The following is a 14,121-nucleotide window of genomic DNA, read 5'->3' as shown; positions in this document are numbered from 1 at the left end:
TTGATATGACTGTGATGCTACATTTTGTAAATATATGTTAACCACTTTTCTGTCATTTTCTATCCTGAGGCTTAAAACACACGTGGCAATACAAGAATATTATTTTCTTATAATTTTTTTTCCAAAATATTAACTTTTCCCCCTAAAAAGTTGAGGTCACGCTAAAAGGAAAACAGTTGCCATGTTTTCAATCAAGATACGTTGTGCACGGAGAATAACTGCATGGTGTTCTTTATATCAAAGAAAACAGAATAACAAACCCAATTTCTTAAAGAAGGTATGATCCAGAAACGCTACCGATGGATTAAAAATGCAAAAACAATGTCCCGTTTTTGGCAGAAATCAGTTCAATTAATTTATTTTGCTGTTTATAAACTAATGTAAGATTAAAAAAGTGTTTCTATAAAAAATATCCACTTGCCCGATCGGACAAGTACATCGACGGTTTCACTTGCCCTAACTGATGATTTACTTGTCTTGGGCAATCGGACAACAGTTAATGTCGATCCCAGTAAATTACCATTTTTTAGAATATGTAGATAATAACACTTTAATGCAATAATTTAAAAAAAAATTATTTGACATGATCTGAAAACAATTAATAAAAAAACACTCTTTAATTTTTTTTTTCTCTTTCAGTGCATTTGCAGTCAAAGTTCTAAAAGTTCTGGGGGGATATACAACAGTTAATTTGCCAGCAAACAGTTCGATTGACCCTATGAAAGAATATTTTTGCTATCAAAATCATTATAACAACCATTAAAGAGTATAAGAAATGCTGACTTATGAAGTTGTTAAAATTAAAAATCACATCTTATCAGTCATTGTAAATATTTTTTCAAATAAACTCTAACTCTTTCAACACTGAGTAACTTTTATCAACCAACCCCTGGTACACTAAGTAACTTGGGGCATCACTCAACATTTCACCTTCCGTCACAAAAAATACTATAACTTCTTTATTTCTTTGAATATTTTAATAATTGACACATCATTAAGGCATTTCTCTTTTAAATTTAAATTTTACATAAAAAAATTTTTTATCATCAAAAACACTAATAAAATTCATATTTTTTATAACGGATTTATGCAATAATTTAATAAATTTGCTGCTATGAAGTTTCAAAATCAATTACATTCTTACCATCGTTCAAAAGAGAAATTATTTCCGAGTAAAATGATATGCAATATGTCAGAATTTATTTAAAAGCAAGTCCATAATTATTAATAAATAAAACGGGGTGTTTAGGACATCGGAGTAAAACATCCTCTGTTTACCTTGATATTCCGCCAGATCTTTCATCCGAAAAATTTCACAACATTGTTAATAAATATTTTTGTAGTCTAGAAACATCTTAATGTCTGAAATTTCTGATTTTATTAAATCTTTCATCGCCAGAAGTGTTTTCGTTTTTTACCGCCATTTTGCTTTATCTGTTTATCATGAAGATGTATCGATTGTTGATGACAAGGGCTAAATTGTTTAAACAAATCCAACTTTTCTAAAGACATATATGTAGTGTTGTCAAATCGGTTGAAACTCAGAATCGATTAATCGGTAACATCGGTTGACCCTAACCGACTGATCATTGGCCAATAATTGAATCGGTAACCCTTTGCATAAAATAAGCATTAGATTTTATAAATTAAAATTGAAATAATGTAAGTAAAGGTGCATTGTAATGTTGTATATATGCAGTTTGATTAACGATCTCATACTTTTTTGGTAATTAATTATGTATTTTCAACAGCTTTTAATTTTCATGATCATCTAAAACTATATGGAATTAATTTTTTACAATGTTTTAAATATAATATATTTTATTTGCTAGTAAATCACATTTATTTTAGATTTCAATTTATAATGTTAAATATCAGGGATAGATATGATTATTTTTTTTATATTTTTTAGTTTTTGTCTAATTTTAGTTAAATGTTTCATTTCAAGTTTATTATTAACAGAATTTTGACTTTCAGTCCAATTAAGTGATGTGCAAAACAACTTGTGAAAATATCTCATAATACCTAATAAAATTTTAGAATAACAAAAATAATTTCTTAAAAAACAATTAATGTCATTATCTTTTTAATCTATGCATAAAACATTAAGAAAATGAGTTCTAAAGAGACAATGTGTTTTTCAATGAATCATGTGTCAAATTGATTGTGTTGTTTATAAACGAAATGAAAAATCCAGTTAAAAAATATTTGGTATAAAAATATCCACTTTCAAGAGTTATCTTTCCTAATTACCCAAGACTAAACACTAAGGAACGGTTTCATCTAAAATTCAGCCTTAAATTGCCAGAGTATACATTTAAATCAATAAAGCAAATATATAAATTAACACCAACACAGTAAATAGTGCAAGTAAATAAAATTTTAATTTCCAAGGTTTTTTTAACTCGAATATATGTCATTGATTGATAGAGCACTGCATGCATCGCTATGAAATTTTTACTTATTTGGCGAAGGTTATTTTGTTTTCTTTTGTTTCTGCTTAACAGCAATTCTTCTTGGTGTAAAAATCACTTTGTTTTCACTTTTTGTTTCATCTATTTTTAAAGCGTTTTAAAGGTCAGGGTCATTTTATAGTTCTAAAAGTTCTGGAAAACCGGCCGACACAATGGAGGTTTATTTTTTTGTGTAGTACGTCATCAAAAAGTGGTGTAATGAGCCTCCTTAAACAAGTAGTTTAGTTTCTTCAGTTTAGAAATACAAATATCATTATCTTTTGATTTATTTCAAACAGATTTAAAGTACATGTATTTTAAAATAGTAAAGGACAACTCTTGAAAGATATATATTTTGATAACAAGAGCCTGTTTTTGAAATAAAAGTGAGAAAAGTACTGTAAAAAAGATATGTGCTGAAATATTTTCGATTGTGAAAAAACTTTAAAAATCAGCCTACAAATCCAACTAAATTCATCGTGACAACACATTTATATACATACAGCATTTCAAAAAACTAATATGATTGCCAGGTTTTTGTCCACCCATGTTTTTTGTATGTTTGTATGCAGAGAATATATTTTAAGCATTTTTTTTATTAATTTAAAGAAAATATTGCAGCAGTTGTACCATCAAAAACATACTTGAGACTTCAAGCATCAAGTCACACTATAGATATCTTGACTAGCATTACATGTCATCACAGCTAGAGCTCATCAGAGCTTACAGAGACAGCTGAGCCTCTGGTTGAAATTATAGACCTAGTGCAATTTTTTACAAAAGTCATTATTATACAATTAATTACCCCTTTAGAGGTCAACATGGTGAAATAAGGACCCGAGACTTGGCCCACGAGGTGACCTAACCTGACTGAGGCCGCATAGTGGCTGAGGTCAGGGCAGGTCATCGAGTAGGCCAGGTCAAGGGTCCTTATTTCACCATGTTGAACTCACAAGGGGTAATCAATTGTTTTATTAAACTGATATATATTGAAAAGTATGCATCTCTAAACGTATCAATTCTTTCTTTGATCGGGATCGGGATTTGCTATGCTCCGTATAGTGAAGTTGTTTACATTGACGTCTGCAAGTCATGTAAGTTTTTGCATCATGATTTACTGATTAAAAGAAAATTTGGTTGATAGTGACATACATTGTTATAACTAGCAATTACTTTTCCTCTACACAGTCAAAATCTAACACAGAATTCAACTCTTTAAAGAGCCGCTTCTACATTCCATTAAACTGAATTGTAACGATATTTTGAAATGAGTAAACCGTTTAGGTTAACGATAAAATTTTACTGTATTCTGTATGGTATTGCAAAACAGGCCATGCACAATTTTGGAAATATGTTGTTTGTCTCAAATAATTATCATTTAATCATTAATTTCACTCAAAAACGAATTTTTGATTAAGAGGTCATTATTTAGCGGTGTCATTAATTATAATGAACTGGTCATAATATCCCATGTACAATGATTCCTAGGTCATTATTGCTGTAAACAGTACCATTTGGAGTCATTGTTGTGTTTTAAAGTTTTCTTTTCAGCCAATCAAATGCGAGTATTATCAAAAGAGGTATAATAAAGAGTATTTTATTGTTTCTTTTAAGATTTCTACAAACCAAAAGCCTTTTATATTTTATGTTATTTATTTATTCGCCATTATCGCATGGAATCCTGGTAGCATAGGAATTCTGGGAAGGTTTCACACAAAAATTTGCTTGATGTATGTCCAAATTTACTCTTACACACCCTGCTTGCTGCACTTGCAATAATAACTTAATTTGTAAGATGATAGATCTATTCATATTTTCCCAATCTTGGTGCAAAATGGTCCAAGACCCCTGTGTGCAAGATGATTCCATTTTGAATTAATTTTCACTGGGTTCACAAGTGCGCAAGAGTCTGTCAGTATATTTGCTCTGAATAGCTCAGTGGTTAGAGCGCTGGCACAGAAGCCCTAGATTCCAGTCCGGGTTGAGACTAGATTTTTCACCACCTGGGTCCTAATGATTTTTCACCACCTGTGACCTAATGATTTGCTTTTTTTTCTATGATTATAGGTTGACTTTTGGGAGAGAGTCCATTGGTGATCATCATGGTTATAAATCACCTGATCAGAACTGTTCTACTGCTGGCGTTCCTAAGTACATGTGTTGGTGCCATAAAGCCTACAAAACCACATTCCGTGAAGCCCATTCCATCGAGAGGAAGTAAGTTTATAGTTACAATGAACCATTTTATATGTCGAAAATGTCAAAGATGTTGGTATCCAATTTTAAATCAATAGGCAAACCATAGCCCATTTGGGTAGGATGGGACCATAATAGAGGATCAAATTTTTACATTCAAATATATGGGGAAAATTTCTCAGAAAATCTTCTTCGCAGTAACAACAGGACCAGAAAAGATGAAACTGAGTTGAAAGCATCCTGAGTTTCTCTAGATTCTATGTTATCAAAATCATGGCCCTTGAGGATATAGCAGAATAACAATAGGAAATCAAATTTTAACAAAGTTTAACAAAGGAGTAAATTTATATTGAAAAAAATCTTGTTCTCTTGAAACACTGGATAAGGAAAATATGAAACTAAGAGGAAAGCATCTCAAAGTATTGAAGATTCTAAAGTGTTCACATTATAAACTTTGGGGTAGGGTGGGGCCTCAATTAAATTTTTACATTGAAAATAAATTGGTCATCTTTTGTTAATGAACCAAATGGCCAGATAAAAAAAAAAAGATAAACTTTCTAAGGTTTTGTAGATTCTAAAGTATTTGAAATTTTAAAACAGACAGGAATTTGGTGGGGTCGCAATAGGAGATCAAAGTTTTTTTACAAACCGGAGTACATGTGTATACATGAATGTAAGAAAAATCTTGTTCTAACTAATCTTGTTCTAATAAACCAAGATGAAACATGTGAAGGCATCATAGGTAGTATAGTTTCTGATTAAGTATTCAAAGCATTACTGACCCATCAACCCACAAGAGAGAAAAGCACCAAAAGGAATATTTTGAAACCTACCTTTATTTACGGGTAAATACTCTAATTTAAAGTTTTTTTTCCCTCGATTTTTATGAGCAATGCATTTTAATAAGTGTTTAATCTTAAAAATCCATGACAATTTGAACACAAGTTACTAGTATTCACTGTAAATCACTTTTTCTTTGTGAAAACTTTATTTTTGCATCATTACATGAGACAATGAGCTTGCGAAAATATCATTCTTGCATACAAAAGTATTCTTTACAATTACAAAATAGGGAAAAAATGAAAATGAAAATTATGTCTTACTAATAAAGAGTCGATGCCTATCTCATGAAAATAAGGTGTCGCAAAAAATTTAGTGATGTCCAGTAATATCATATCTATTGACAGGTGCTGATCCCTATAAAGGACAGCGTATTGAAGGAGATGGTAACTGTTTTTACCGATCTCTATCCCTCTACTTGTACGACAGCCAGGAGTACCACAGAAATGTACGCCAGCAAATTCTGACCTTCATGTCGGATCGAGAAGATCGATATCAACGTTTGATTGAGAGAAATGTGAATTATCATGATTATGCCAGATATATAAGGTTTGTTTTCACAATCAGGCATTTCCAAGTTTTTTTTTCTATGTTTAACATCCATGGAAGATTGTTTCGGTCTAAATGTAATTTGTTATATCCCTTAGCTTCACAATATGTTTAAACTCGTGGGGAATGAAAATCGCTTCGGTATTTAAGCATCAATTCATAATAATTGTTTTTGCTATTAGCATGTTTTACTGTACATGGAAATATTTATGTTCTAACAGTGATCATAGGCGAGATGGTGTATGGGCAGAAGACGCCATCGCTCAAGCTGCGGCTGACTTATATGGAATTGACATATATGTGACGCATTATAGCAGTAATGGAGAAACGTCTCAACACTTACAGCTTACCAGAGCCAGATCAGAGCAAAATTCTCAAAGATGGCTTCATTTGCAGTTACATGTACAACAGAGTCATTATGAGATTATTAATGGTAATTTTAAGCATATTTTCATAATTAATTTTGATAATTAGAAGAGATCTGATAACTTAACATATTATATTTTTGTTAAGCACATCTTTTGTATACACTGACGAGTGTTTATGAATATGGTTGTCTTATGATGTTTACTTAAGGTTCATAAACCCTCTGCTCACTCATATAAAATGTTGCTTGAACCTTAATGATTTTCCAAAAGAGATGTATTTTTTAGTAAAATACAAACAATTATAACATAGCTTGCGGGGCAAAATTGGACAAAAAAGATACTTCAACTTGGCAAATCTATAAAGGAATAATAGACATTTATGTCATTTAGAGTTATCTCTCTTATCAGAGTATCAATGGACCTTAAAGCAATGTTACTAGAGAGTTTTTCAAATTTTTGGCAGTTAGGAATAAATCTCACAGAGAAAAGTGATGTTGTTGGTCTTAGAACTGAAAAATATTGTTATTATAAAATAATGTAAATATTATAATGTAGGATACTGTACGTGTACATAATTGGCGTATTCAAAATTTAGCATAATCACTGGGTATAGAGTTGTTGGGGTAATCATGAATTAGTGCTACTTATGTCTGTGCAGTGTATTGTATATATAAATGATTTCTTAGCAGTATTCAAGAATTAGCGCATCATTATCTGGGCCAAAGTCGCTAAAATATGAAGCCCGCTTTTTTAAGTTCACATACAGTATTTTATCCACAGATTACAGTGAAGAAGGTGTTTCAGAACCAAGTTGTCATTCAGACTTGCTGTCTATTCAGGACCCAGCAGAAGTAGAGACCTTAGGTTAGTGATTTTTGTGTCCAGTTATACTGTATACAGGGTTATTTTCGCCCTTTTGAACTTGTGAACAATTTTGCCCCATTTAGAATTCACCCAGTAATAGTTCTGTTTAAGAAAATATGCAGTGTAATTTGAATTCGTCCCGTTTTAAATTCGCCCAGTCAAGGAGAGGGCGAAAGAGGCAAAAATAAAATGGGGGGGGGGGGAATTTTGCTTTATTTATCCACCCTTCACACTTTGCTTTTGGCTCAGTTTCAAAGATTATTTTTAAAGCCACAATTCACACAGCGATACTTTTCAAGTCTGGCCTATTTTTATGACCTTGACCTGAAGTGTGACCCAGAACATTCTTTGTCCTTTTTTTTCATTTAGCTCAATTATAAAGTTATTAAACCAAATATTTTTGTTCAAAATGATATGCTGATTCATGTTGCTTGGAACTTTTTATTTATATCTGTGTCATTTTTCTCGACCTTGACCTTTTTTAGGTCGACCCACTATTCCTTGTTTCAAAAAAACTGTTCCATATATATTTCATCATATACTTATGCAAAGATACATATTCAATGATAAGAATCATCTGTGTCAATGTTTTCTGATCTTGGCCTTCCTTATACATTATAATTATATTTATTATTTCTTTATTATTTTCTTATTTCAAATTTCACTTCATAATAATTTTTGTTCATAATAATTTCACCAAATTTCATGTACTTATGCAAACATTGTGAGAACTATTCAACTGTCATAATTTCAGAGCATGGCCTTTTATATTACCTTAACTTCATTTTCTAGATGTTTGAATCAAGATTAATATAATTTTTTAAATAGGTTACATAGAAATATTGACCACTGTCATACTTTTCTGACCATGACTTTCCTTCTGACTTTGACCTTCTCATGACTGTGAGCTTTACCTTTGAAAATGTTTCAAAATCAAACTTATTACAATTATATGCATGAATATATTGATGGCAGCAATTCAACTGAACCATTATATTGTTTCCTTGACCTCCCCAATGACTTAATATTCCATCATTTTAAATTCCCTGAACTTCAGAACATTCAAGTATTTTATTTTTTGGGGGGTTGGGGGTGGAGGGGGATCGGTATATAAACTGATGAATGATATTTTCAAATGATGCAAAATTAATACCTCTCAGAAATAATTTTTATAAAGCAAAAACATTTTTGACCCAGGCAAAAGTTGTTTTATATAAGTATATTTTCAAATACTTGTAATTGATTTGTAAACAAATCTTACTACATTTTAGTAACATCATATAACTGAGATAATTTATGCAGAAGATGTTTTTTTTACAAAGATCAATGGATATATTCATTAGCACGGTACAATGTTTCTGTATCAACATTTACAGGTAGATGTGGCATGGATATTTGTGAAAAGGACAAAGCTAGTATACAAGAGTCAGGTAGAAGCAAACTCATACCTGAAGAGGAAATGCCTGAAATAAAGGACCCTCCAATGGAAGAGGAAACTACAAACAAAATGTCTGAAAGGAAAGTCATCCCTGAAGAGGAAATGCCTGAAATAAAAGACCCTCCAATGGAGGAGGAGAGTATTTATAAAATGTCTGAGAGTAAACTCATCCCTGAAGGAGAGGAGATGGAAATATTACACCCCCCAATGGAGGAGAGAAACATCCCTCACAGTAATACACGCCTTCCAGATGAGGAATTGTCAGACCCACTAGTGAAGGATACTGAATTAACAGAAAAAATAGACCCCTCATCTGAGGATAATGTGGATAACATCTGTAGAGGTGAGGAAACTACTAAAATCTATTAATTACTGTGGAATCGTCGGGGGGGGGGGGGGGGGTTGATCATGGATTTCATGGGTTCACCCCTTTCAACAAATTTATTTCCCCTCAAACAACATATTTCCTTAAATAATCTTCTGTATGTAGGAGTTACCCATGAAACAACCACCCCAGGAACCATAAAAAGTTTGCTTGCCCTCAAACTGACCCCCACAAATTGAAGTGATATTCCACAATACTTTTTATTCACAAGAACTTTATTTTTACATAAATGTGCAAAGCAATCTGCTCTCAAATTTCCATTTTTGCTAACTTCTAACAAATGGAGCATAATGAAAGATAAAATATAGCCAAAAAATAACTAGAAATCACAATAAATACAATGTTACTTTATCACTAATATAAGATCTCATAAAATTCTTCCATTTAGAAACATTTATAAGTAAAAAATCTAAATATCTGGATTAGTTGATAGTGCAAACTAGTACTTCTTAACTTATAATCAAGTTCATTGAATGATCAACTGGGTAGGTCAGTTTTCAGGTACTAAGATATACCGTATAAGAGAAAATTTTAGCGAGATGCAAATTTAGCGATTTGTCCTTGAAAATTGGTTTTTAGCTGACCTCAACGAAGTTGGGGGGAGCTTATGTAATACCCTCGTCGTCGGTGTCGGCGTCCCAGGTTAAGTTTTTTGGAGCAGTTTTCTTTTTAAGTACTTCTATGCCCTATATTGATTAGACATGCATGGAAGATGGTTCTAGTGTGTTTCATTGTACCAGTCAAAGTTTCAGATGCTGCAATTTCAGCGAAGGAATGACCAGATTAATGTTTTTGGTGCAGGTTAACATTTTTGGTGCAGTTTTTGGTGTAGGTCTCATTGTACAATAGATAAGTTTTATTTTCACTTTCTTTAAGTATTTGATAGGATTCTTGTTGATTTTAATCATTCTACAGGGGGGCCCTTCTTTCCTGACAATTAAGAAAGACCTAAAGGGGTGCTTATGGGGGCAGGGGCTGTTAATAGGGATTATACAGTAAGCCAGAAATGTAAGTTCAACAAATTAAAATTATCTTTATATTTTAAGGTTTCAACGTCGTTAAAATACATGAAGAGGAGAAAGGTAATGATATAATTATATGTTTTTTATCATACGTACATCATTACATGTAATATATTATCTGGCCAAGCATTTATATATAATCATATGTGCAGCTCTGTAAGTTATATTGTGCTACATGAATATAAAAAAAATCATGCTTTATATTTTGTCACAAGATCATGCCTCTTTAGTCTAGACTTTCCTTAATATAATTTATTTATTTTTTTAAAATAGATTTTGAAGATCAACATCAAAAGAAGAGGATAAGGAACAGTATTTATCAAGTGGAATTAAAACAGACAGAGAGCAGGCTTATTGGAAATGAAAGAGGTATGTTTTTATTTATAAAGTGATGAATATTTATTTTTTGAAAGATATGCAGTCACATACAGTAATTGCAATGCTGTGTGCAAACAAATTGAGTAATGTACGTTTTTTTGCATACATTGTTGCAATAATGAGACTATATCTTTCCAAAATAAAGATTCATTGCTTATATTTACATTTTAAAAACTCTCTGCCTTAAATTTACTGACAATGTGATTAATATTTTAGAATCCATGTATTATCCTTTGTGTAAGGTACTGCTAATGGAAGAGGTAATGTGACAGCTTTTAACCCCCTTTTCTTGTTATGGTGTTTTTGATACCATAGATTTCAACATACTTTATATGCGAAATACATGTGTAATGTAAAATATTCTGTGAAATTGCCAATATCGTGGGGGTTTAATTTCATGGAGTTCATGAACTTAAGAACACCTCCCAATGTAAAATTTATATATATTACAACTCATCACTCCTCCAACCATGAAATAAAATCCCCACTAATCAATATTTTTCAAACCTAAAAAATAGACCCCACGAAAAATGTGATTTTACAAAAGGTTAGTAGGAAATTGTTTTCAATTTATTTTCATTGCATATAGTTGCTTTTGCATGTTTCAAAAAGTAAGAGAAGAAAAATGCTCCTGAATGACTGGATTTTCTAAGGAGAAAAGAAAACAATGATTAATATAGTAGCACCAAAAATTTAAATACACACATTTTAAATTTAATTAAGCAATAATTGTATAAGGGTTGGAAATGTTATGACAGAGTTCATTATCTATAGCTGGACATATCGGTTTAAAAAAAAAAACAATTTTTTTTTCTTTTAAGATTTGACCTCAGGCAGACCTATAGTGGAGAATTTAGGAAGGCTGGAAGATCTTCATATTGAATTAGAAGGAGAAGGTGAGATAAACTGTATTATATAGTTACTCAAAAGTTATTTTAGCCAGATGTAGTAAATTCAATTGCAACTTCTCGGCCTTTCAGACTAGCAGAAAAACAGCCTCAAATGTATTACATAGACGTCATGACAATTAACCCTCTTTTTTTCACATATTTTGGAATAATAATAATAATTAACTTAATTGAATGTAAAGATATTACCTAAAATATACCACAGAAGGGACTTTTCACTCTGTCTATTCCATATCTTTATAATAGGAAGTTGTATAAATTTTGAACATCATGTGATGTTAATACAGTAAAACTCGGTTATAACGAAGTCACTGGCAACTGCAAAATTACTTCGCTATATCTGGAATTTATAATATATCTGTATAAGGAATTCGTTCAATTTATACAACTGGAAATCCAAGATAACTTTGTTGTATCCATGAGTTCACAATATCCATGTTTGTACTAAATGAGTTTTACTATACACTCAAGGTTGTTTCTCTGGCGGAAAGACCCGAAATGTTTATGATGATGTGATTGATACAAATTTAGTAATTAATTCAACTATAAAAATCTGTATATAATTTTAGCAAAAAGTACTTTTAGTGCCTCGACAATATTTTCTAGCCTTAACTCTGTAGCGCTTAATGAATTGCTAGCAACGTGTGATTTTAACAATTGCAACATTCTAGTATTTATTAGGGCCCCGCAAGAATTTGCGGGTGCCCTATAGTAATCACTCTGTCTGTCCGTCTGTCTGTCTGTCTGTCCGTCTGTCACTCTTCCGTCCACAAATTTTCTGTTTTTTTCTAATAACTTTTTTTATGGCTGCCCAATCAAGTTCAAATTTGGTATGGTAGTTCAGTAGGCAGAAATACATATTTTGATGCTAAGTTTGGTTCTCTATGTCTTCTGGTTTGGAGCTGGGGTGGTGGGGTAGATTCCTTAACTAGATGCATAATAATGAATGGGCAACTTTTTTTATGGTTGCCCAATCAAGTTCAAATTTGGTATGGTAGTTCAGTAGGCAGAAAGACATATTTTGATGCTAAGTTTGTTTCTCTATGTCCCCTGGTTTGGAGCTGGGGTGGTGGGGTAGATTCCTTTACTTTATATAAGAATGTATTGGCAAAGAGAAATAACTGCTGAAGATGTTCCCATTGTAACTGAATGCTGCTATGAGTCCCTTGGGATTAATTAGCTTTCGTCCTGAAGGAAATCCAGAGCATTATCTTTATCTGTCACATTGAGATGAATTACCGCAAATGAAGTTTGTTTTGAAGTTAAGTCAATTTGGAATGTTATGAACACTCTGAAATGTGGATTTAAATGTAAATTTTTATAATTTATTTTTGTTAAATAGTTATGATTTCATTGAATTCTAAAAACAAGAAATAGATTAAAGAAGATTTTTTGATTTATTTTTTTTACTTTATGTTAATTCAAGAATATTATTAATTTTTAAGGTAGTTGTATAAAAACCCCATTCTATCATTAATACTGAAAAAGTTCTTATTGTAACTTTAGAAGAAAATGATTAGAGAGGTACAATTAATCCCTTGGGATTAATTATCTAGCCTGCTGCAGAAAATTTAGTAGGCTTTTCTTTATCTGTCACTTTAAGATTAATGAAAATCTTTGTCTGCAACTGCTGTTTGTTTGAAGTTATATTTGCATTCATTGAAGGCTGGCATTTTATAAAAGATAAGCTTCATAATTGTGTAAATATACATTCAATGTTAAGTTTTTCTTTATTGCCTAATGTAAATACAAGGATATTATTTTCAGGTTTTTGAATATTCAGGAATTATCTTAAAATTTTAAGAATACAGTTGCTGTTGCTTATTCTTCATACATTTTTTAATCATTCCATAAGCTGCACCCTTATAATTCTACCCCATGGCGGGGCCCTTGCTGACTGGTCAGTTTTCTAGTTAAGTGTGATAAAATGTGTTTATTTATATTACTTAAAATGCATGAAATTAAAATTTAAACATGTTATAAAAGAAAACAAAGAATAAAATGTGTAGATTTGCAGATATGTTTTGAATTGATATATATCATTGATTGAAAGTTCTCTGTTTTATTGAAAAAATTATTTCTTTTTGCACAGCATGTAGTGAAATTCCTGTAAATGAAGTCTTGCGCTCTGATTCTGAAGAAAGTATTGAAAATCGAACAGACGTACGATTGGAGAAAAAGACACATGTAAGTACCCGGGATGTATTTCTACACCTGTATTAAAGTCAGTTGACACATTCCCCGAAAATATACAACTTGTCCCAAGAATTGGAAGAATTTGTGCTGGACGTATTGCTACTCGATCAAAAAGGTTTCCTTGCCAAAAATTGGGGTACATAAAAACCAGGCATTTGTGCTAGATTCAGGAGTATTGTCATTCCTGTAGAAGCCTACTCTGTAACTGCTGATGTCATGATGTTTATATATCTTTCAAACTTAATCAAGACAGTTTTGAAATCAAAAGACAGTGAAGATTATAAATATTTTATTATTGATTACAAAAGATTGCCAAATCAGGCAACTTTTTCACCAACAAATCGCAAGTCATAACTCTTAGTAAAATGCACTTACGCATGTGCTACATTCAAGTTTATTAGTACAAGCTAAGACCTGTTAGTGAAACCATCGTCAGATATTCAAGAACCATGTTGTCAGGCCGTAATTAAGAAAATGCAAAACTTATTATATTTTAAATGATCAGTATAGACATATGTTTGCTA

At 31.5% G+C, this 14,121-nt stretch overlaps 1 protein-coding gene across 1 annotated transcript; it reads left to right on the top strand.

The window, feature by feature from the left end:
* Positions 1-4,518: 4,518 nt before the first annotated feature.
* On the top strand, positions 4,519-13,588 carry LOC134266536 (uncharacterized; the record flags this gene model as incomplete). Its single annotated transcript, XM_062748757.1, has 9 exons — positions 4,519-4,670; positions 5,837-6,038; positions 6,260-6,471; positions 7,187-7,270; positions 8,647-9,051; positions 10,140-10,175; positions 10,389-10,484; positions 11,315-11,389; positions 13,494-13,588. Coding segments are annotated over exons 1-9 (1,320 nt in total), but the record flags the coding sequence as incomplete, so codon positions are not given.
* Between the last annotated feature and the right edge of the window lie 533 nt (positions 13,589-14,121).

The sequence above is a fragment of the Saccostrea cucullata genome, unplaced genomic scaffold, assembly GCF_032062105.1.
Source record: "Saccostrea cucullata isolate Sc308-1 unplaced genomic scaffold, CSIRO_AGI_Scuc_v1 ctg9896, whole genome shotgun sequence".
Lineage (NCBI taxonomy): Eukaryota > Metazoa > Mollusca > Bivalvia > Ostreida > Ostreidae > Saccostrea > Saccostrea cuccullata.
This window is presented reverse-complemented; position numbering and strand designations above follow the sequence as displayed.